This window comes from Sturnira hondurensis, unplaced genomic scaffold (genome assembly GCF_014824575.4).
Source record: "Sturnira hondurensis isolate 20B ecotype Veracruz unplaced genomic scaffold, ASM1482457v3 Scaffold0015793, whole genome shotgun sequence".
Classification (NCBI taxonomy): domain Eukaryota; kingdom Metazoa; phylum Chordata; class Mammalia; order Chiroptera; family Phyllostomidae; genus Sturnira; species Sturnira hondurensis.
The window spans coordinates 6419374-6445704 of NW_028088424.1; the positions used below are offsets into that span (position 1 = coordinate 6419374).

Below are 26331 nucleotides of genomic sequence, written 5' to 3' on the forward strand. Positions count from 1 at the left end.
TAGACACTACAAGTATTTTCTTCTAAATTATACCCATCTGTAGCCTAAACTACAGGATGTTTTGTTGACTAGAAATCTTTCATTATGAAGTAGTCAAAGCTACCAAATCTTATGAACTGTGCTTTGAGAAATATTCACAAATCTATCCTTAACACAAGGTCACAAAGACATTCTCTGTTTTTTCTTATTGGCTTTAGCATTTTACCTTTCATTTAGGTCTTTCATCACTGTAGAATCTGTCTTTGTTTTATATGGTTTGAGGTAGGGATTTGACTTTGTCCATATAATAAGCCAATTTTCTGAGCACCATTACCCATTACTTCCCCACGAATTTGTGATACTACTTCTATCAGATCTCCAAATAGCCAGGTCCATTCCTAAGCCCGGTTTAGCACTAACTCTTGTTTTTTAAGTGAAAAGTTCTACCATTGTGAACATTCATACTGACACAGTGCCCCCCCGCCATCTGCCAAGAATGCATTTGAGCATCCCCAGTGGACACCCGATATCACAGATAGTACTAATTCTGTACCTATTATGTTTTTTCCTATACATACACACCTTTCACTTAAAAAAAGCACTTTACAACTTCTCTTGAACATGACCAAACTGCCAGCATCACTACTCCTGTGCTTTGGGGCCACTAGTAATGGCTGAACATAATCACTGCAATACCACAACAGTTGAACTGACAACCAGGATGATACAAGGTGACACGGGTGGGTAACATTTACAGCACAGAGATGCTGGACAAAGGGATGATTCACATCATGGGCAAGATGGAGTGGGAAAGAGCAAGATTTCATTATGTTACTCAAACTGATGGACAATTTAGAAGTTATTATTTCTGGAATTTTCCATTTAGTATTTTCAAACATGTTGACTACATGTAACTGAAACCACAAAAAACAAAACCCCAGATAAGAGGGGAGACTACTATACTGCTTTCTACATTAATGAAAAATACAAATCCAACCATTATTCTCCATGATCCCTGGGGGTTACACATTATTACCTTATATTTGTCACAAAAACAGAAAACCCAGTTAAGACTGTGATTTTAAAAAAATAAATGCATGTTTATTAAAAAACCTAACCAAGAACAAACCCTAGGACACTCAGAAATCAGTGTTTCTTCTGAAAGCCAGCAACAACAACCAGTGTCAGCACACCTGAGAAATTAACAGGTGTCTCAGTCCAAACATGAGTTCTCAAATATTATTTCTCTCAAATGCTAGTGGTCAAAACTAGCATTCAAAGAGTTGCTGGTCTGTGTGGGCCTGATTATTAGCATAGACAACTGTTACAGCTGGATACCTAGCTGTCCTGTATCTACTACCACAACCCAACTACCCCCACAGCCCCAGAAAAGTTACATGTCCTCAACACTCCACTTGTAGGCAAGTTCCTCCACCGCCTTCTTGCTGGCAAGCCTGGCAAAGCGCTTCTGTTCAAATCCATTGGATCTGCAATCAAAAGACACTAATCAGCCGGAATTCTGAATTGGACATTTTTTTTTTTTTAAAGAAAAAGGTTCACAATCTAATGAATTAGAAAATAAGGCATGTGAAAATATTTAAGGCATATACAATATAATCAGAAGGGCAAAACATATAACTCATCCTTTTATTAGTACTTGTTTGGATCATTTTCTCCTATTTGACAACTGTTTCAAATATTTAACACTCTCTAAAGGCCCAACTCACTCTCAGCTGATGTCTACATCTTATACCTTATCCATTTATTATCTAAACACTCAGTGAATTCTTTATATACTAGGTAGGCACTGTATCATGCAAATGAGTATGGCCCTGGCTGGTGCAGCTCAGTGGATTGAGCGCGAGCCTGGGAACCAGAGGATTGTGGTTCGATTCCCAGTCAGGGAACATGCCTGGGTTGCAGGCCAGTTCCCAGCAGGGGACACACGAGAGGCAGCCATACATTGATATTTCTCTCCCTCTCTCCTTCCCTTCCCCCTTAAAGATAAATAAATAAAATTTTTTAAAAAAAGAAAGAAAATGTGTATGATACAGCACGTGTCCTGACGAACTCACAGACTAGTAGAGGAGACTGACATTTAAACAAATAATTAAAATAAAAAGCATAAACTATGGTAGAAGCATATATTGGGTATCACAGAAACAGAATGGAGATCTTACCCCGCTTGGGAAAGAAATGGACAAGTACAGCCAGGAAAGGCTTCTTGGAGGTAGACCCTAAGCTAAATCTAACAGGAATTAACAGGATTGGAGGTGGGGAGGAACAGAAGTATCGAAAGAGCATTTCCAGACACAGTAAAGCATGAGCAACAACAGCAAAGGCACAAAAAATATGAAATAGCCTACTATATGCAGGGATTCAAAAGCAAACTGGTATGGCTGGAGTCTAAAGCATGACAAAGGGAGTAACACAAGACAAAGTCAGAAAGGTAGGTAGAAGCAAAATCATAATGAGCTTTGTAGACCAGAGTAAAAAGCTTAGATTTCATCCAGTAGGGAGAGATTTAAAGCAGGGGTATAGGCTGCACTTCAAAGAGAAAACTCTGGAAGAGACCACACAGAAAAGTGACTGCCATGGTACAGACAACAGATGATGAGAGCAATGACAAAGAAGAGGGAGAGAAAGAGAGAAGACATAATAGGACTTAGTGACTAACCAGGTATATAAAAACAAAGGAGAAAGAGTTAAGTATGACTCCCAGGTTAGTAATTTCAGTGACTAGATGAATGAGGCTACTACTTACCAGAATAGAATACAAAAGTAGGAGAAGTTTTAGAGTACTGGAAGCTGATGAGTTGTATGAATACTTTGTATTTAATGTGCCTTAAGTACATATCGATAGAGAAATATAATATGCAGCTAGATATACCACAATGAGCTGCAAATACAGATTTGAAAATCATGTACATGATGTAGGTGAAGGAAATCATGTACATAATGAAGGTGAGATTCTGCCAGAGAAGGCACATACAGTGAGAACAGCTAAGGGTTATGGATGGAGCCCTGAGAAACATTTAAGGGATGTACAGAGGAAAAGAAGCTTTTAAAGGTGGCCAAGAAGAAATAACAGGAGAAAAGAATGAGGAGTAAGGTGTTATAAAAGCCAATTCAGGAGTTTCAAGGAATGGATGTCAACTCCCTTCTAATACTATGCATCTTTCTGTTGTATATAAACTTCTTAAAAGGACCTATATTCACTGTCTGTACTTCCTCATTTTTCATTCACTCCTTAACACATTAGAACCTAGCTTTGGTTTCACTATGTCACAGAGCACTCTCACTTTAAGGTCATCAGTGACTTTTCCTATTGCCAAATCCAGTGATTTCTCCCTCTCCACAAAGCAGTCACCAAGTCCTGCCACCTTATTCCCTAAATACTTCTCCACATCTTCCTCTTCTCCATTCTTAGTATCACTACCACAGTACAGAGCTTCATCCCTGTAGCTTGATCTACTGCAACAACCTTGTATCTTGTCTTTCTACTTCCAACTGTGCCTTTCAAATGTTTCAAATTACCGCCATAAGGACTCCTTCATTTAAAATAGAGAAATGGCCCTGGCTGGTGTGGCTCAGTGGACTGAATGCCAGCCTTCAAACCAAAAGGCTGCTGGTTTGATTCCATATCAGGGCACATGACTGGGTTGTGGGCCAAGTCCCCAGCTGGGGACGTGCAAGAGACAAAAGATTAATATATCTCTCACACATCGATGTTTCTCTCCCTCTCTCTCTCTCCCTTCCCTTCTCGTATTCTGGAGCACCAAGGAAACTACTGCTTCTTGCCTTGGGTAATAAATACTTATAGAGCATCAACACTAATATGATCATATACACAAAGGACATATGAATAATAAACAAAGCCCTAAATAAAATTAAAAAAACAAAATGCAAGAAAACTCAAAATAGAAAGAGCTTTGGACTAGAGAATACGGAGCCCAGGGTTCTAGTTCTAGCTTTATCAGGTGAGCTGAATGATTCTAGGTCAGCTGTTAAATCATGTGGGTATCAGTTTCTCTTTTAAAGAATAGGAGTTAAGACTAATTAACTTTATGGGTTTTTCAACCTGTAACATACTACAGATCTGTTCTAGAAATATTCATTTTCAGTGGGCCAAAAACAAAAAAACTTGAAATGATGATGAAAGAATAAATAATAAGAAAGAAAGTTTGAGAAAGGGAACTAAAAAACCACCTAAGAGAAAACAAGAATGAGGAGTGGAAAAAAATTTCTGGGAGAGATGTAGACAAATTAGACAGCAGTAAAAAACTAAGTAAGGAAGAGTTTGAATTTTGGGGTCCACAAATTTAGAAGAGAGAAAAAACAATAAACTCAGTATAGCAGGAAACATCTTTAGGGTTGTGACTACAAAAATTCTACTTCTGGCTATATGGCAAATTAGCATTTGGGAAAATCCTCCTACTATCAAAGGGCCAGTATGCAGTGAGCTTCAAACCAAAGTAGTAAACTAGCCTGAAACCACAGCTACCCTAAGGATACCTATGAATATAAGGAACTCGAGTCTTGAACTTTGATGGCAACTGGGGGGACAGAAGACAATGACTTAGGCCCATATAAGGTAGAATGTGCTACTTTCCAGTTATAGCAGAGGAACTTGGGCAGACTAACCTTCCCTGAGAAGTAACTATTAAATATAGGCAAAATATAAAAATACAAGTATTCAAACATATTTAAAAGCATGAGAGTGACCAAAAGCAGGCAGAATCAGGACAGGAGTCTAAGAATGAAAAGAGATTTGTGAAGCTCTTTCCAGATGGTACTACCCAATCTGCACAGCTCATGGAGGCAGAAAAAACTACAAGCTCATTGGCTTGAGGTGTCAGTACAAAGTGTGAAGAGCAGCTGAAAAATCCTGAAAGAGATGAGCTACAAAAGAGATAAAACCCCAAATCTACATATAAGCTGTTCTCAAATCCTTGGCTAACAGCTAAACTGTGCTTATGCAGGGGAAACCCCATTAGATCCAGTGAAAAAGCAGCAGCTAGAAATTAAAAGAACTGAGCAGAAATTTTAGCTGCTGCAAGGTGCAAAGGAGACAGAGTTTGTAGTTCAAAAATGGTCAAGTTAACTGTTAAAATAAAAATCAACACACATCAGGGGAATAAAACAGAACTGAAAGTCTCTACAATGTATCATTCATAATATCCAGAATACATTAAAGAGTGACTTCTGAACAAGATGGCAGAATAGGTTAATGTTATACTTGAATCCTCCCACAACCACATCCAAATTACAGCTAAACTATAGAACAACCATCATTTAGAACCACCTAAAATCTGGCTAAATGGAAGTCCTACAACTGGGGAATTAAAGCAGCAGCCATATTCAGACTGGTAGGAGGGGCAAAGACATGGAATAGACTGGTCTCACATCCATGTATGGTGGATAAAAATTGGGAAGGGCCGTGGCTGGTAGGGCTCAGTTGGTTGGAGTGTCATCCTATAAACCAGAAGGTCACACGTTCAATTCCAGATCAGAGTACATACCTAAGTCACAGAATCCATCTTCAGTTGGGAGGCAACCAATCAATGTCTCTCTCTCACATCAGTGTTTCTCTCCTTTCTCTCCCTTCTCTCTCCTTCCCTTCCCCTCTCTTAAATCAATAAGTATGTCCTTGGGTAAGAATAAAAAAATCAGAAGGAGTATCTTAACTTTGGAGGTCTTCCCTGAGGAGTGAGGGTTCCCAGCTCTACACCATGCTCCTAAGCCCAAGGTTGCAACATCAGGAAGAGAAGTCCCCATAACTTCTGGCTGTAAAAACAGCAGGGATTGAGATTGAGGGAGACAGAGGGCTACTAGAGTCCCAGACAGTTCTTCTTAAAGGGACCAATGCACCAACCTACTCAAACTCGCTGCCTAAGCTCCAGCACTGGGGAAAAAGTTTGAAAGGCACCAGAGACATATGAGGAGAAACTGAATTGTCCGGTGTCAGGAGAATAGCCTTCTCCTAGACAAAAGTGATAGCAGAGGCCACTATTCCTTCTCTGAACCCTCCCCACACAGAGCCAGCAGGCAAGTACCATATATGAGAGAGACTTACTTCATCAACCTGGCACACACTATTTGTCCCAACCTACCACACCCAAATTTGAGACCCACCCAAGCCATTTCCAGTGGCTTTTCCATACAAAAGGCCTGTCTTAGATCTTCCTTCAGATTTTCCCAAAATCTTTCCAACAAGCAGCATCTGGCCTCAGCATGCCCCATACCTCTCACTAAGTATCCACAAGCTTGGCACTAGCAGCAGCCAGCCTTGGTTCACAGCTTGGCCTCAAGTAGACACCTCTGAGCCTAGCACAAGTAGCAGCCATCTGCAGATTGATCTGTAGCTCATGCCAGGTGGTCCCAGGTAGGACACAGACAGCACCTGACTTCTCCAGGAGACCCCAGAGCCAGCACTGCCACTGAACAGCTTCAGAACCTGTTGACATCACCCAACCACCACTCTAAGCAATACACTCAAGGGGCAGGCTGAGCAGGCACCAGAATCCCACTGAAGTAAGCCCTGCTCCATTGGGGGGGGGGGAGGGGGGCGCCTGAACAGCTGATTCTCCATAAAGATTAGAGGTTGGTGGTCACATGCAGTCCTGGCAGCTGATTAGCCTAGAGGTAAATCCCTCCCATTAATGTGCCAACAGCAATCAAGGCTCAACTGTAATAGGAGGGTATACATTGCCCACAGAGGGTGCTCACCTGTGGGGCCCAACTTGGGTGATTGGAGAGGCTATGCCACTGAATCCCACAGGACACCTACTACATAAGGCCACTCTACATAAGCCCAGAAGACATAGCAGCTCTATCTAATACATAGAAAGAAACACAGGAAGGAAGCCAAAATGAAGATACGAACATGTCCCAAATGAAAGAACAGAACAAAACTCCAGAATAAGTACTAAACAAAATGGAGACAAGCAATCTACTAGATGCATAATTCAAAACACTGGTTATAAGAATGCTCAATGAACTTAGTGAGAAGCTCAACGGCATAAAAAAGGACTAGTCAGAAATGAAGAATCCAATAACTGAAATGAATAATTTACAGGCAATTGACAGTAGAATAGATGAAGCTGAGAATCAGAACAGCAATCTGGACTATAAGAAAGCAAAAAACACCCAATCAGAACAGCAAAAACAAACAAAAAAAAAGAATCCCCCAAAATGAAGATGGTGTAAGGAACCTCTGGGACTTCAACCATACCAACATTCACACCATTGGGGTGCCAGAAAGAAAAGAGAAGAGCAAGAAAATTGAAAACCTATTTGAAAAAATAATGACAAAACTTGCCTAACTTGGTGAAGGAAACAGACACACAAGTCCAGAAAGTGCAGAGTCCCCAACCAGACAAACCCAAAGAGGCCACACTAAGAAACATCACAATTACAATATCATAGGATAAAGACAAAGAATCTTAAAGCAGCAGGAGAAAAGCAGTTAGTTACCTACATGGGAGTTCCCATAAGACTGTCAGCTAATTTCTCAACAGAAACCTTACAGTACAGAAAACAAATACAAGAAATATTCAAAGTGATGAAAAGCAAAGATCTACAACCAGGATGACTCTACCCACCAATGCTATCATTTAGAATCAAAGGACATACAAAGAGTTTCCCAGAATAAAAAAAGCTAAAGGAGTTCATCACCACTAAACCAGGATCACATGAAATATTAAAGGATCTTCTTTAAGAAGAAGAAAAAAGGATGAAAAAATAAGAATAAAATAGTAATAAATATATATCTATCAATAGAATCTAAAAAACAAAATAAATAAACATGCTGAACAAAAACATACTCACATATACAGAGAACATTTTGATGACTGCCAGATGGCATGGGGATTCGGGACATGGAGAAAAAGTTGAAGGGATTAAGAGGTACAAATTGGTAGTTACAGAACAGTCATGGGGATGTAAAGTACAGTGTAGGAAGGGAATAATGTCACATATTCTAATAACTATGTATAGTGTTTGATGAGTGGAAGATTTATCAGGATGATCACTTAGTAAGTTATGTAATGTCTAATCACTGGGATATACACCTGAAACTAATATAACAATGTATGTCAATTGTAACTGAAAATAAAAATGATTAAAATGCAGAAAAATAAAAAATAAAAAATAAAATTACCAACTACCCAAAGAAATAGAAAATGTGCTCAAACTCAAGAAAAAGCTATTAATAGGTGACCCAAATTTTCAATAAGCAGACAGGACTTTAGAGCACTAATTATAAATACTCTCAAGGAAGAGAAAAATGTCACATAATGAATGAACAGATGGGAAAGCTCAGCGGAGAAATATAAACTGTCAAATGGAAATTCTAGAGTTGAAAATACAATGAACTAGCTTAAATGAAAAATTCATTGTATAGGCCTAATAGATTAGAGATGGCAGATGAGTCAATGAAATTGAAAATGGATCAGTAGAAATTATCCCATATTAATAATAGAGAAAAATAATTTAAAAAATGAACAAGACTTCAGACATCTGTTGAAGAATATTAAGTGGTAAAAAACAGTGTAATTGGAGGAGAAAAAAACGGTGGTTAAAAAACATAGTAACTAAAGAAAAAATAGTCAAATATTCCTAAATGTGAAAAACATAAAACTCAGATCTACAAAGCTTAACAAACCCAATGCAGGATAAACACAAAGAAAACTACACCTAGATACCTCATAGTCAAATTGCTGAAACTCAAAGACAAGAAAATCTTGCAAGATGCCAAAAAACATTACAATGTGTGTGTGTGTTAATAATAAAAGAAATGAGGACCAAAGATTGACTTCTAATCAGAAGAAATGGAGGCCAGAAAATGATAAAACATCTTTAAAGGGCTGAAAAAATTGTCAGAACTCTGGTACTGTTGACCAAGGTCTATGTCTGAGATTGCAACTTAAGAAGTTCCCTAGATGAAATATGAAATTGGTCCCTGTATGTAGAAGGCAAGCAGAGACCAAAGAAAGAGGCGGACCACTCCAGATTGGAGTTTTAATAAACAAGGAAAGTTATATTGTAAGGCTTGTCTCAGGCACCTGCCCACCAGAACCCTAGAAATTTATATAGAGGCTTTAACTTTCAGTCATATGTTTAGTCCAGACGATCTCGACATCTTACTCTCTCAAGGCTACATGCTTTAACTGTCTGCCAGTATGAGAATAGTATGTGGGACATATATTCCAAGGACAGGGGAGGGGATAAGGAGCTTCTGATAGACTGGGCAGAGCTTGTGAATCAACAGACAGTCATGTCGGTGAAACTATCCTTCAGAAATGAAGGCAAGAAAAAGGTTTCTAATTTAATGAATAGAATTGCTCCACTGTCAATATCCTGATTTTGATAATTAACTATGGTTACATAAGATATTATCATTGGGACTCCCGGGCCAAGATGGAGACGTAGGTAGACAGACTGTGCCTCCTCAAACAACCAAAATAAGGACAACAATTCAGAAACAAAGTAATAACCAAAACTAAAAGAAAACTGAACTGTATAGAAGTCCGACAACCAAGGAGTTAAAACAGACACATTCATTCAGACCAGTAGGCAGGGCAGAGTCCAGGGGACAAGCAGAGAGGGATTTCGGCACAGGAAGCGGTAATACTGGGCACACAAGGCACCCTGGGCACTCAAGGCGGCACTGGACACACCCTGGGCACCCAGGCAACGGCTAGCAGACCCCGGGTGTGGGGTGACAATGGGCAGACCCAGCGAGGCTGTGATTGAAAAGTGGGGCACCGTGCACAAGACGGCTGTCTGACCGGACAGCGGTTCCACATTTGCGCGCACAGATAACTGGGGAGCGAGACAGATCTCGCAACCCAGGTTTTATTTCCTAGTGCCGGGAAATAAAACTTCAAAACACCAACTGAAAACACGTGGGGTTGAGGCACGGTGAGAGACTCCCACCCTCACAGGAAAGTTCGGTGGAGAGACCCACAGGATCCTAGAACACTCACAAGCCCACGCACATGGGAATCAGCACCAGAAAGGCCCAGTTTGCTTGGGGGAAGTGGCAGAAGGGACTGAGGTGCAACAGAGAGGGAATCAAGGCGCCATTTTTTCTCTCTCAGACCCCGCCCCCATATACAGCGTCACAACCCAGCAACTAGGGTTGCCCCGCCCTGATGAACACTTAAGGCTCCGCCCCTCATATGTAATATGTGCAAACAGACCAAAACATTATGGCTCAAGCAGAAAAACAGCTCAAAGCCCGAGAGCCAATACTTCTAAGAGACAAAGAGATAGCGAACCTATCAGATGCACAGTTCAAAACACTGGTGATCAGGATGCTCACAGAACTGGTTGATTTTAGTCACAAATTAGAGGAACAAATGAAGGCTAAACTAAGTGAAATGAAGGGAAATGCACAGGGAATCAACAGTGATGGGGAAAAAACTGGGACTCAAATCAAAGAAGTGGACCAGAAGGAAGAAAGAAACATTCAACCAGAACAGAATGAAGAAACAAGAACTCAAAAAAATGAGGAGAGGCTTAGGAACCTCCAGGACATCTTTAAACATTCCAACATCTGAATTACAAGGGTATCAGAAAGGGAAGAGGGAGAGCAACAAGTGGAAAACTTATTTGACCAAATAATAAAGGAGAACTTCCCCAGTCTGGCAAAGGAAATAGACTTCCAGGAAGTCCAGGAAGTCCAGGAAGCTCAGAGAGTCTCAAAGAAGTTGGACCCAAAGAGGAATACACCAAGGCACATCATAATTACATTAGCCAACATTAAAATGGAGAGAATCCTAGAAGCAGCAAGAGAAAAGGAGACAGTTACCTACAAAGGAGTACCCATCAGACTGTCAGCTGATTTCTCAAAAAAGACATTACAGGCAAGAAGGGGCTGGAAAGAGGTATTCCAAGCCATGAAATCCAAAGACCTACACCCAAATTGCTCTATCCAGCAAAGTTTTCATTTAAAATGGAAGGGCGCCCTGGCTGGCATAGCTCAGTGGATTGAGCGCGGGCCTGGGAACCACATGGTCGCGGTTCGATTCCCAGTCAGGGTACATGCCTGGGTTGCAGGCCAGTTCCTAGCAGGGGAAACACCAGAGGCAACCGTACATTGATGTTTCTCTCCCTCTCTCCTTCCCTTCCCCGCTGAATATAAATAAAAATAAAATTTAAAAAAAAACCGTACCCTTTAAAAAATAAATAAATAAAATAAATAAAATGGAAGGGCAGATAAAGTGCTTCTCAGATAAGGTCAAGTTAAAGGAGTTCATCATCATCAAGCCCTTATTATATGAAATGTTAAAGGGACTTATATAAGAAAAAGAAGAGAAAAAATGTGAACAGTGAAAGGACAGCAAACCCACAGTTATTAACAACCACACCTAAAACAAAAGCAAACTAAGTGGACAGCTAGATCAGGAGCAGAACCATAAAAATGGAGATCACATGGAGGGTTAGCAACACGGGAGTGGGAGGAGGAAAAGGGGGAGAAGGTACAGAGAATAAGTAGCATAGACAGTAGGGAGAAAATAGACAGGAGGAGGGCAAGAATAGTGTGGGAAATGTAGAAGCTAAAGAACTTATGACACATGGACATGAACTAAAGGGGGGAATGTGGGTGGGAGAGGGTGTGCAGGGTGGAGGGGAATGAAGGGAGAAATGGGACAACTGTAATAACATAATCAATAAAATATATTTTAAAAAAAGATATTATCATTGGGGGAAGTTGGGTAAAGGGATACACTGTGACAAGCTATAGTATTTTCTTAAGTTCTTGTGAGTCTACAATTATTTCCTAAGTCACACTTTAAAAATATAAAGGTGACACAGACATTTATAGCCCTGGCTGGTGTAGCTCAGTGGATTGAGCACAGGCCTGCGAACCAGAGGATCGCGGTTCGGTTCCCAGTCAGGGCACATGCCTGGGTTGCAGGCCGGTTCCCTGCAGGCCAACTCCCAGCAGGGGACACACCAAAGGCAACCATACATTGATGAAAAATAAATAAATAAATAAATAAATAAATAAATAAAAATATAAAGGTGACACAGACATTTACATATCAAGAAAAACTGAGAAACTCTCTTTTCACTAAACCTGCATTGAAGAAATGTTGAAAGAAGTTCTTCAGGAAAGAAGGAAGAACAACAGAAATGGTAAAAATATGTGAGTAAAATATTAACAACTATATATTTTTCCTTTTGTTTTCTTAGCTTCTTTTTTTTCAAGATTTTATTTATTTATCTTTAGAGAGGAAGGGAAGGAGAGAAGGAGAGAAATATCAATGTATGGTTGCCTCTTGTGAATCCCCTGCTGGGAACTGGCCTGCAACCCAGGCATGCACCCTGAGTGGGAATTGAACCACGATCGTGTGGTTTGCAGGCCCGGGCTCAATCCACTGAGCTACACCAGCCAGGGCTGTTTTCTTAGCTTCTTTTAAAAATGTAACTGTAAAGTAAAAATCGTGAGGCTGTATTGTGGGACTTATACAATTTTTTAATGTAATATGTATGACAACAGTAGCACAAAAAACAGAAGGTAAGTGGAACTACAGTGTTTTAAGGTTCCTATATTTTACATGAAATAGTACAATTATAACCCTCAGTAGGCTATGATAATTAAGGATACATATTGTGATCCTTACAGCAAACACCAAAACAAAACGCAAAAAGGTAAAACTAAAAAGATAATAGGGCAATTAAAATCGAATACTAGCCCTGGCTAGTGTGGCTCAGTGGACTGAACCCCAGCCTGAACCAAAGGGTCCCTGGTTCAATTCCCAGTCAGGGCACATGCCTGGGTTGCAGGCCAGATCTCCAGTACCAGGTGCACGAGAGACAAACAACACTGATGTTTCCCTCTCTCTCTTTCTCCCTCCCTTCCCCTTTGTCTAAAAATAAATAAAATCTTTTTTAAAAAACCCAGTGAGTTAAACATTGAATACTAACTTACGCCCTAAAATCCAAAACACTAACAATACCATGCTGGCAAGGATATGGAGCAACAGGAATCCCCATTCTTTGCTGTAATGTAAAATATTACAGCCACTTTGGATGACATGTGGCAGTTTCTTATAAAGTTAAACATAGCCTCACCATACAACCCTGCAACTGCTGAGTATTTACACAAATAAATTGAAAACTATGTCCACACACACACAAAAAAACTATACACAAATGTTTATTGAAACTTTATTCATAATCACTAAAAACTAGGGGCAACCAAGATATCCATAATACATCCATACAATGGAATATTACTTAGTGATAAAAAGGAATAAAGTACTGATCCATGGAAGAACATTAATAAATTTAAACACATTTTTACAAAAAGTCAGACCCAAAAGGCTACATAGTGTATGATTCCATTCACACAACATTCTGGAAAAGATAAAACTACAGATACAATAAGAGAGCAATAATTACAAGGGACTGGTGGAAGAGACTAAAAGGGACTTACATGAAAAATTTTAAGATGATGGATCTGTGCTATATAGTACTAGGGTGGTGGATGAATGGCTCTGCATTTGCCAAACCTCAAAGAACTATACCCCTTCATAAAGAACATCAATATGAGGAAATGACAAAAGAAAAAAAATCACCCAGAATGTCAGGAGATCCCAGGATAAAATGAAGACTATGACAAATGAGATCTACCTATATTACAAATGTATGACATAACAGCAGTGGGGGAAGTGGGGAACAAGGAGCTGTCCCTTTATGCTGCAAATGGTATTCTGACTAAACGATAAGGGAAATAACAAAAGAAAATGCACATAAATGCTATACTCCGGTTGGTAAATTTGTTTCTCATTTCTGAATTTTTAAATTCTGGAACTGTTTACATGTATTTTTGGATAAGCAAAATGGAGAGTAGAGGGTGAGTGCCAGATTTCTGAATGTTGGAGAGGGTGTTTATTATAAATAAGCAAGGAAAGGTACTAGTGGATTAGAGTTAGTTACATCAGCACGAACTCATATTATATATACATATATAAAAATATGTATGTATATTCACAGATACATACAGATAAATAAATACAGAAATAATCAGAGATATGTGGGTATATGAGAATTACTATACATGCATTAACTAGCACTGTCTGCTAAGAGGGCTTAGAAGCAAGGACACCCAGTAACATTAATTACTTATAGCAGTCAGATCTTGGTTTTACACCAATCTCCACAAAAAGCAGCCAGGGCTTCTTAAAGAAATGGCTGATTCTAGGGTTGGGACAGGAAAATAGAAGATGAGCCTGGAGTGTCTTACAGTATCAAAAACAAGGGACTCAAAAATAAAATGGGGGCATGAGAAAGGGACACCTGAAAGAATTCACAATTCCCAATGGCTAAAGAATGGAACAATTTAAAAAGATAAATAAATAACATGCTACTGGATTACAATCCAAAATATAAAATATACATGAGTCCCTAACAATATAAATAAATGACTGAGTAAATAGGGAAATGAAAAAAATCTTCCCTACAGGAAAAATCCAAATATAAGTGGCTGTCAGCCCATTGGTCCCCTTTTGAATGTAAGCTGAACTCAGTAACTCACCTCCACAGAACAGAGTACATAAGGGGAAGAAATGGTAACTTTAAAGTGGAGAAACCCATCAAACACTACCTTAACCACGTGACTGAGATCAATATTACTACTGATGTCATGTGACTAACCCACTGAAATGATGCAATGAAAAGAGCACTCCACAACTGTGGCATTCTTTCCAAAACCCCACAACCTTACTCTAACTACGTGAAAAACATCAGAGAAACCCAATTTGAGAGACATTCTATGAAATACCTGACTATACTCCAAAAAACTATGAAGGTTACAAAAAGCAAAGACTGAGCAGACAGACCAGAGGAGACTAAAGAGACATCACAACTAAGTGCAATGGGGTATCCCGGACTGGACCCTTAGGCAGAAAAAGGACATTTATGGAAAAGCTGGTGAAAGTCAAATAAATCTGGTACATTATTAACATACCAAAGTTGGTTTCTTAGTTTTGAGAAATGTGGTAATGTAATGAATGGTAGTGAAATTAAATGAGTGTATGGGAATCCTTTATATTATCTTTGCAAATTTTCCATAAATCTAAAATTATTCCAAAACAAAAAGTTTATTTAAATTTTTTTCAAAACACTGCACCAATAAACTGCAGATACATATTTCCTTCAAGCGCAAATGGACTATTCACCAAGGTAAACTATATATTGGGCCATAAAACATGTCTTAACAAATTTCAAAAAATCAAAATACTACACAGCATATTCTCTGACCTCAGTGGAAATTGGAAATCTGTAACAGTAAGATATCTAGAAAAGTCTGAATATTTGTAATTAAACAATGCCCCCCTAAGTAAGTCATGAATCAAAGAATGAACCAAAAGAAAAATTAGAGGTTATTTTGAACAAAATCCAACCTACATGCCTGAAAAAAGTGTCTCAGCAAACTAGGAATAGAAAGGAACTTTCTTAACTCAATAAAGGGAATCTATAAAAAAGCTATAGCTTAAAACATATGTAATGGTAAAACACTGAATGTTGTCCTTCTAAGATTAGAAATAATGCAGAGTTTTCTTCTTCTCTATGATTAGGAACAAGGCTCTTAATATTTTTATTCTAAATCTGCATCGGAAGTTCTAGCTAGTGCAGTAAGACAAGAAAGAGAAACAAAAGGCATATGGGTTGGGAAGGAAGATGTAAAACTATCCATACAGGGCATAATCCTCTAAATACAAAATCTTACAGAATCTACAAAAAAGCTATTGTGCTTTACTTCAAAGAAAACGGCTTGATAATATTTGTTGCCAAATTTGAACTCTCAAGTATAAATTAGAATTTTGAAAAATTTGTATCCATCACCACAAACTCTTTAGTGTCCTATTATTTAAAGATTTTTTGTGATGAGATGAGAGGCAATGTTAACAAATGATTATTTGATATTGTATAATGAAATATATCAATATTTGGAAGGTCTGAAAAACCAGCAAAATAGTATTTTCCAAATGAGTAGAGCACAATGTTATAAAATCATGGAGGGGGGCCCTAATGGATTTTAATGTTACAGTATTAAAAGTTTGTGATACAGTTTTAATTTTTTTTAATTTACTTATTTATTTTTAAAGAAAGGGGGAAGGAGGGAGAAAGAGAGGGAAAGAAACATCAACGTGTGAGAGAAACATCGATCTGTTGCCTCTTGCACACTCCCCAGTCAGGGACCCGGCCCAAGACCCCGGCATGTGCTCCCCGGGGAACTGAACAGATGGCCTTTCACTCTGTGGGGCGACGCCGAACCAACTGAGCCATACCAGTCAGGGCTTGGTATAGTTTTAGATTCCACATTATAAATAACTAGGGTTTTTGTGCAGTATCAAAAAATATAATGCATTCTTGTTTTCTAATCAACTCTATATAAGGCTGAATTTTCTTCCTATACTTCAACTAAATATATTACAACAGACTAAATGCAGAATCCTGTCTACTATTAAGACATGAATGAGATTTTCAAAATGTAAACCGATCAGTGCAGCTCAGTTAGTTGGGCATCATCCTGTGAAGTGAGGGGTTGCTGCTTCAATTCCCAGTCAGGGTACATGACTGCATTCAGGGTGTGGCCCTAGGTCAGGGCACATGTGAGAGGCAACCAATCAATGTTTCTCTCTCACATTCTCCCTCTCCCTGACGTTTCTCTCCTCTCTTTCTCCCTCCCTTACCTTCTCTTCTCTCTAGAAATAAAATAAATAAAATCTTTTTTAAAAATGTAAACTAATTCTTCTATTTTTTGTTTGAAAAATGTTAAGCATTTTTCTTTTAAAATATGGTAATTATGCTAATATAATGGCTTATTGTTTTTTAATGAATAAATGCTTTTTAAACTTCTCAGTTTAATTTTAAATGTGGTAAATATTAAAAATATTAATAGATACAACCAACACAAATAAAAGTTTTTCAAGGTCTTCAATAATTTTTAAGAATGTAAAAGGGTCTTGAGATAAAAAAAATTTGAGAATCACTGTATTAGATGCTTGAACAACAATGTCTTTCAGTAGGCAAAAGGAGGTGGGATCCAACATGTAAGTAGAGGGACTGACTTTAGATAAGTGCATATACAGTTCACCGATGGTAACAGACCAGAAGTTAGAGCATGTAAGTTCACACACAGGCAGGTGAAAAGATAAGGTGGTAGAGGTCAGTGAGGTATTACAAGTAATCAATCCTAAGACAGTGAAGAGATGGTTCAAGGGCTACATTTTAGACACAACATATAGAAGGCTCTACACTGCCACCCATTATTCATCCCCTAAACCTTAGAAAACATTACTGAAGTAATAATTTCAAAAACATAGGGTATCCCATCTGGACCACCTGAGTTCTTTCTCCAGAAGTTTTTAAGCTTTGAAAAGGAAAAAAGGAAGAGGAGTGTTCTAAGCATGGGAAATGGGATTTGAGGACCTCGGGAATAGAAGCAAGTACACCACAAATAGAAGGAAGTACACCACCTTGTCATTAGAGCAGAGAATGAAGCAGAGTGTAGACTGATTTACAGTTAGAGAAGGTCAGGGTCAGATGGAAGAAAAAACAAAAGTATAAGAAATATTCAGGTGTACCTGTCCACTCCATCCCAGCGATACCCAGGCCAGATATTGAATCTGTTGGGAGGAGGTGCTGGGCCACTATAACGAGGTCTCACTAATGAGAAAAAAAGAGAAAACACATCAGTTATCTATACAATTCAATTCAGTGTGGGGGGGAAATACTATACAGAAATCTCAATATTAAGTTGAACCTCAACTCCCAAAGACAAGAAATCTAGGATTCTATGGGAAAGCCTTCTTTGCACATAGCTTTGTATCATCACCCTAATGATCCTCTCTTCACATAAGTCATCTCCATCTCTGATGATTCCCAGATGGCTCACCTTTCTTATTCTTGTTCTCCTTAGCCTTATTCTTCTTGATGAAGTTGGCCATAGGATCCCCCTCTCTTTCTTGTTCTCTCAGCATCCGATCCAGATCTTCATCATCAATATAGCGGGCCAGAGGCTTTTGCATTTCCTTTATTGCATCCTCCACATTTTGTTGCTGCTGCCGGCTCTGGACAAGCCTGGGCAAAAAGAACCAAGAGTATCTGCTATACCGTTTTGCAATTTTACTCTTATACTCACATGAATCACACCACTACATTCGAAGAACTTCCTCTTTCTAGTAGCCTAGGCCAAATAATGAAAAGGATACAATTCCTAGAATATCACTGGCAGTGGAAAATACATCAATTTAGAAAGGAGACTGAACACAATGAGTTTCCAATTCCTGAAAACAGCATTAAAGACAGAACATAAATCAACTGCTCAGAAGAATAGGGAAATAACTCCCTCCAGTCACTGCAGTCTTGTTTTACCTTTCAGTGGCTTCCTTACCCTTTTCCCCACTGGGCATACAGCTCATCTCTCTCTGAGTCCTTCTCTGCTTTTCTCCTTTGCTGTAAATGTTCCAGTTTCAAATTTCTCTTACGACCAGACTTATCTCGAAATATGGTTTCAGCATATTGGAATTCACCTGCAAAGAAAAATTATGCCTTTAAAGATAAACAGCAGGTATCAAAATCAGACATAATATTTTAATAGCTGGAATCAACCACTTAGGATTCTGATACTAAATAAGAACTTCTGCAGCCAGACTATAAGTAGTTCCTAGTAATACCTAAGTGCATATTAGTGATGACCTTGAAAACTATTATGTTTCAAGGAAAAGAACCACTTGGGCCCACTGAGAAGTTAAAATAATTATTAATACCAGAGTTGAAATTTGAAAGCAATTAAAAGTTTAAAATATCAGGTACAATAAACTACATTTAAAAAAGAAAAGCAAAGCTACATGAACCTCAACTGATCTCTGCACTTCCACATTTTTACCTTCAAATGCCATGGTTTCTTGGTCCCGTTTCTTGAGTTCCTGCTGTTCTTGCTGTATGTCAGTTAACACCAACCCAGTTTTAGCTCCAGAATACATGCGTGCAGCCTATGCAATGGAAAAGGGAGTATCCAACATTAATGAGACAAAGCAGCAGTAGGCTCTATGGGTATACACAATGAAGTGCATTTTTGTCTAAAGATTGGCAATAACCAAATTAAAAACTCTAACTTTGTAACCTCATTATTAGCCACAGGATTCAAAAAATAGAAAAGAAAATTAAATTTGATGGAAAATCAATAGTACTATCAAGTTTAAGAGTAAACAAAAACATAAACCAAGAAGATATGAAAGAGTAGGCTAAGCATCTGTATTTCTGATTTTTCAGCACATAAACTGCATACATGAAGGCTCACTCTCAGACCACTTGACCAGAGCCTGTATCAAGCTCTAGGCTCTCCAGTACAGACTCACACTATAAAATATTCCATTTAAAATACAAATTCAGTCCGCCAAGATGGAGGCATAGGTGGAAACACTGTGCCTTCTCCCACAACCAAGTCTGAATACAACAAAGGTTTAGTAAACAAAGACACAGGCAAAGAACAGAAAATTGAACTATACAGAAGTCCGACGACAACGAACCCTTCAACCAGGACGGTAAGAGGGGCGGAGCCAGCAGCGGAGCAGGGTCGGGCAGGAAAGATCCCTTGACCCAAGCATGCAGGCAGCCCGGACCCAGTCGGGTGCAGGGCAGACTGACCGCTGTCGCACATTCACGCACAGTGAGATGGACCATGCAGGCCCCAGCGGGCAAACCCAGTGGTGGAGGGCTGACGGCGGTGGCACACTCACGTGCAGTGGGATGAAACGCATGGGCCCCGGTGACGGTGGCAGCTGCGGCACCTGTGGGGGCCACGGCGGGAGGTGGCAGACGGGATGCCACTGCTCCTCTTTGACCCCACCCCTACACAGCGTCACAACCCAGCGACTGAGTTGCCCTGCTCTGGTGAACACCTAGGGCTCCGATCCTGTTACATAACAGGCATGAACAGCCCAAAAGATGGCACAAGAAGAACTCAAAGTCCCAGAGCCCATAACTCTAAGCAACCAAGAGATTGCCAGCCTCTCAGAACCACAGTTCAAGACACTGTTTATCAGGATGCTCACAGAACTGGTTGATTATAGTCACAAATTAGAGGAACAAATGAAGGCTAAACTAATTGAAATGAAGGGAGATGCACAGGAAACCAATAGTGATGGAAAGGAAACTGGGACTCAAATCAATGGAATGGACCAGAAGGAAGAACAAAACATCCCACCAGAAAGGAATGAAGAAATGAGAATTCAAAAAAATGAGGAGAGGCTTAGGAACCTCCAGGACATCTTTAAACGTTCCAACATCCGGATTATAGGGGTACCAGAAGGGGGAAAGAAACAGCCACGAGTGGAAAACTTATTTGAACAAATAATAAAGGAGAACTTCCCCAGTCTGGCAAAGGAAATAGACTTCCAGGAAATCCAGGAAGCTCAGAGAGTCCCAAAGAAGTTGGACCCAAGAAGGAACACACCAAGGCACATCATAATTACATTAGCCAAGACTAAAATGAAGGAGAGAATCCTAGAAGCAGCAAGGGATAAGGGGACAGTCACCTACAAAGGAGTACCCATCAGACTGTCAGCGGATTTCTCAAAAGAGACCTTACAGGCAAGAAGGGGCTGGAAAGAAGTATTCCAAGTCAAAGACCTACAGCCAAGATTGCTTTATCCAGCAAAGCTTTCATTTAGAATGGAAGGACAGATAAAGTGCTTCTCAGATAAGGCCAAGTTCAAGGAGTTCATCATCACCAAGCCCTTATTATATGAAATGCTAAAGGGACTTATATAAGAAAAAGAAGATGAAAAATATGAACAGTGAAAGGACAGCAAACTCACAGTTATTAACAACCACGCCTAAAACAAAAGCAAACCAAGAGGACAGCTAGATCAGGAGTGGAACCACAGAAATTAAGAACACATGGAGGGTTAGCAACAGGGGAGTGGGAGGAGGAGAAGGGGGGAGAAGGTACAGAAAATAGCATAGATGGTAGGTAGAAAATAGGGGGAGGGCAAGAATAGTAGGGGAAATACAGAATCTAAAGAACTTGAGACACATGGTTATAAACTAAGGGGGGGAGAATGGTGGGGGAGGGAGTGTGCGGGTAGAGGGGAATGAAGGGGGGGAACAGAACAACTGTAATGGTATAATCAATAAAATATATTTAAAAAATAAAATAAAATACAAATTCAAACCCAAGGGGTGTCCAACCCACAGACCGCAGGCCATGTGTGGCCCAAGATGGCTATGAATGCAGCCCAACACAAAATAATAAATTTACTTAAAATCTTTTTTTGCTCATCAGTTTTCATTAGTGTTTGTGTATTTAATGTGTGGCCCAAGACAACTTTTCTTTCAGGGTGGCCCAGAGACACCAAACATTATATACCTGTTAGTTAGCAAGCCCTCCAGTGAAGATCCGCTCAGATAAAATATTCCATTTAAAATATAAACTCAAATCTAACATACTTAAATTGTGGATATATTTCAGGATAATGAAAAGATATGACCAAATCAAAACTTTTTACTGAACTCCACTGTGTGTCAAGATAACAAACCAATCCACAAATGGAACATAGGCGTATATCCAGATATCCTTGAGCCATGTGCTAAATTTGATCAATATTAAATTTTCCATGGACTAAACAGATACATAAAATGTCAAGGGGTCCAGCTGAAACAAAGCTCTTACTTTACAACCCAAAAGAGAAGAGGCCTGCTTCCTGAGTTAGGGACAGGCTAATCTACCCTGCCAGGCAGGACCGCATGGGCTACAGAGCAGACTTACATTAAAAAGTCTGTGTTGGAGTAAGATGTGCACACTACAGGTTCTACCATTCTGTTCCTTAACCAACTCACTGGAATAAGACTCCTTTACTAGTACTGGTGTTCGGTACAACACAATTACTCAGGGTTCATATGGATCTTTTTACATAACTCAAGACTACATTATAGATTTCAAATAAAATAAAACACTGACTTTCCAAGTGACATGATTTCTAAAAGTAGCTTTATATTTTAAGAGTCACTCTTTAAATCTGAATACAGTGACCTACACTCAAATTAATAATAATTAATAATCATCATCATCACCATCATCACCACCATCATCATCTTGCACTAAATGCTTACTTTGTCCCAGGCACTGTGCTAAAAGTTTTACTTACACCAGCTGATTTAGTTGTCACAATAACCTTATGAAGTACATACTGTTATCCACATTTTACCAATAAAGAAGCTGAGGCTTAGAGTATGTATCCTGCTCAAATTTCACAGATAGAAAGTGGAAAAGAATTCGAATATTTGCTACATTTGATGCAAGCTTTGTGCTCCTAACTCCACTCTGTGAACTATAGTTCTTAGTTTATGCCTAAGAAAATAGGAAGTTTTCTAGACCTATTAAAATGAGATTTATGGAAACAAGATGATGCGAAGCCAGAAGCTACTTAGGAACTGTGATGTTTGCAAGTTCATCTGGGCTAAGTTAGAGGTAGTCCTGCCTTCAAAGAAAAGGAAAGACCCCTAGAGGTCCTTTGAACTAGGTTTACTATACCATCAAGCTATACCTCCTCCTCCTCCTCCTCTGGCTTGGAACTCTGGGGCTTGCACAGACCTAGAAGATAGGAGTCACTCCAAGAGGAAAATATGGGTCCTGAAAATTCCCACCTTTGTTCCCAAAGTCTGAGTTCTTCGAGGTGGAGACAGATCGGAATCAGAAGATGTGGCCCTCTGTTTCCTCCGTGGTGGAGAGAGGTCAGAATCAGAGGTCTGGTGTCTAGGTCTATTCCGTGGAAGTGACAGATCTGAATCGGAATCCTGGTGCCCCGACCTTTGTTTATTCCGTGGAGGAGAAAGATCTGAATCAGAGGCTTTCCGACTGTCACTTGGGTAGGAAGAAGAGTCCAACATGTGACTCTGATGTCTTCTAGGTGAAGAGCTTGAATGAAATTTTCTATGGCTCGGTGAAGAGCCTAGGAATTAAAGAACAAATACTGTAATCCGCTCATCAGATTTTTAAAAAAGAACTTACTAGGTTAACGTTCAACATTCATTTGAGTCCTCCTGTATCCCTAACCTAAACACAAGTACAGATAACATCAGATGAGAGTAAAGTCAGATACAGTTTTTAAAACCACCAGACAGGATATGGGGTTCCATTCCCAAGTTACTAGTGATGTGATTAGTATGGGAGATCACAACATATTCTTCTATGTCATATTTATCTACACATAGAATAGGCAAAATATCCTGCACTCAAATATCAGTGGTGTGGTGAAAATTAAAACTACCCAGGATATATTCTGAAGTCCTCAGACTAAAGGATAAGAATATACTTGAACTTAAAAATTAAAACAGTAACTAGGGATAAAGATTAAAAAATTTCACCACATAGGCCCAAAATGTAGACATAATAAGCATCACAAATTACCTCCCCAAAACACAATTAGCAATATGTATCAATGATCTTTAAACACAACCCTCTAATCCAGTAAATCAATTTCTATTTAGTTTCCTAGGAAACACATCTAAAAGTACTTAATTTCCAAGAAATCTATCTAGAAGTAAAGAAGGAAATAACCCACAATGGGCAACAGTTTATGTACACAGATGTTCATATAGAATTACTAAAGCAAAATTTAGAAATAACCTAAAATATGCAGTATTAGGAAAATGGTTAAGTAAATATATGTAATATAACACCAATATAAATTATATTAACAATCATGTTTTTTATGACATGGAGAAGTAGAAAAAAGCAAGATAATACATGTAATATGTATCTAATGCACAGAAAGAGGGCTCGACTACATCAAAATGAATAGAGAAAAGACTCAAAGAACACTGGCCACAAACACTAACAGTGATTGCCTCTGAATGACAGAATTTTGTATGACCTTTTTCCTGCTTCTTTATATATTTCTAGACATTCTGACGCTTCTACAACAAATATAATACTTTTACGTGGGGTAAGGAGAATAAACAAAAGGATATATAAAAATTTCTTTCTGCCCTGGCCAGAAAGGCCATACACCAAAAGGCTGAGGATTTAATCCCAGGTCAGGGAACATACCCAGGTTGTGGGTTTGAGCCCCAGTTAGGGCCTGTATGGGAGGCAACCAACTGATACCTGTCTGTCTCCCTCTACCTTCCTCTCTCTCTAAAAACCAATAAATACATCCTTAGGCGAGGATTTTTACAAAAATTAACTCCTTCCCTCCTACTGTAATGATTTAACTCTCTTCAGTCGAATCCTCACCATCTCCCTACAGCTTTTAAAGCTTCCCCAAAGAAATTCCATTTTCATTTCTAAACACATAAGTACGTAACAAAGGAAGCAAAAGATCCAAAACAAAGCACCTAAAGAATAAGTTTCCCACATGGACAATCAATGCTCACCTTTAGAATCATGCTCTTTATTTCTGAAATGGAATTTTGCTTGCTTTTTTCGTGGAGGAGAGAGGTCCGAATCATATTCATATTTGCTGTTCTTCGAGGCTGAGAGATGAGAGAGTCCTGGCCCTTTCCAATGTGGAGAACTTTTGCTAGAGGCTTCTTCTGGGACTTCACTGCTTTTGGTTCTAGGCAGTGAACGAGCAACACCAGGTGCCAAATCAGGGGATTCATGATGGGGCCTCTTGAGCTGCGATGAATCCAAGGAACCAAGAGTTCTTTTTGGTTGAGAAGTGTCAGGGGAGCTGTTACGGGCCCTTCTCTGGGGACAGATGTCTGAGGAACTGTGATGGGCCCTCTTAGGAGATATACCTGAAGGATAATGTTTCCTGAGAGGAGAGGGATCCGGTGAATCATGCTGGGGCCTCCCAGGAGAAGAAGGATCCGGGGTGTCATGACGAACCCTCCTAGGAGGAGAAGGGTCTGGGGTGCCATGATGGACCCTCCTAGGAGGAGAAGGGTCCGGGGTGTCGTGGCGGGCCCTTCTAGGAGGAGATGAATCCAGACAGTCATGACGGAAATGTCTGTGTGAAGGTAGATCCTCACTGTGGTCTAAACACAAACAGCAGAGTCAGATTCCTATAGATGCTATCACCATCAGTATCCAAAGTTTCAAAAGATGCCCAGCAGCATACATCTCAAAATTACTCAGAAAGCCCAAAACTACTCTGCACAGCTCCTTTGCTTAGGGGCAGCAAACCAGCACCCAGGAACATCTTAAAAATAATCTCATTTATTTGCCTAACAAGTCTTAAATTTGCAAAGCATTTTAAATATATTTCTCATATTATATCCTGTAAGGCAATCAGGGCAGGCATCTTGGTTTACAATCGTGAAAATAGCGGCTCCAAGGAGCCGAGTGGTTCTCACCCAAGATCACAGCTCCAGGATGAAGAGACAGACTAGAACCCCAGTCTCTAACTCTCAACACAATGTTCTTCTCAAAATCTTATTTGTGCAGAGTTTCCAGTCAGAAGTTCCTACTGAAATTTAGCCTAGATAGCTTATAGTTTATACTCACTCTTCTTTAAAAAGACATGTTAACTAAACCTGTGACACATCAAAATGAATGCTGTCAACTATTTAATCCATGCCAATGTACTCCTCATTAAAGGGGGAGAGATCATCAGAAAAAAAGGACCAGCATTTACTGGTCCCCTACTACATGCTAATGTTTTATACAGATTACCTCATTCCATTCTCACAAGCCTAGGAGATAAATACTATTCCACTTTATAGATAATAAAGTTGACACACAGAAAAATTAAGTAATTTGCCAGTCATACTACTACTAAGTGGTGGAGTAAATATCCAAATCCAGATGCATTGGACTCTAGTCCATGTGTATTCTTTAAAAATATGTAGTTGAACATTCTAAGAAGAGCGTTCAGGATGGCAGAAGCAGAGTATAAGAGGGGAAAAGTCAGAAATTTAGGTCATAGGCAATAGGATGCCAAATTGTGTAGGAACTTAAGGCACTGGAAGGACTTAGTGAGAGGGGAAGCCATTGGAAGGTTTTGAGCAAAAAAGTGAGATGATGTGACTTTTAAAGAATTACTTTGAGTTCCAGCCAAGATGGAGGCATAAGTAGAAACCCTTCACTTCCTTAACAACCAAAAGAAGGATAACAACCAAACTAAAAACAATAAACAACCAGAAAATCAAACTGCATGGAACTCCAACAACCAAGGAATTAAAGAAACATTCAACCAGACCAGTAGGAGAGAGGCAGGCATCCAGGCAGCATCAGACTGCACAAGCAGAGCTGGTTGAAAGGTCCCACAATGGACTGTGTGAGCAAGGCAGGGCTGGGTGAACAGGAAACTAAGATTCAAAGCTAGCTATAAACTATGGCAAGGAATGCCATGACGGGAGAAACTCCCAGTCTCACACAAG

At 39.5% G+C, this 26331-nt stretch overlaps 1 protein-coding gene across 1 annotated transcript in view; it reads right to left on the reverse strand.

The window, feature by feature from the left end:
* Positions 1-1055: 1055 nt before the first annotated feature.
* BUD13 (BUD13 spliceosome associated protein) overlaps positions 1056-26331 on the reverse strand; it is a 42031-nt gene continuing 16755 nt past the window's right edge. The window contains exons 4-10 of the mRNA XM_037065665.1: positions 24382-24987; positions 22651-22955; positions 18890-18995; positions 18395-18533; positions 17897-18081; positions 17586-17667; positions 1056-1466 (exon numbers count right to left, since the gene is read on the reverse strand). Of these exons, the coding sequence (XP_036921560.1) occupies positions 1373-1466; positions 17586-17667; positions 17897-18081; positions 18395-18533; positions 18890-18995; positions 22651-22955; positions 24382-24987 (1517 nt within the window). The 3' untranslated portion in view covers positions 1056-1372. The remainder of the gene's footprint in view (positions 1467-17585; positions 17668-17896; positions 18082-18394; positions 18534-18889; positions 18996-22650; positions 22956-24381; positions 24988-26331) is intronic.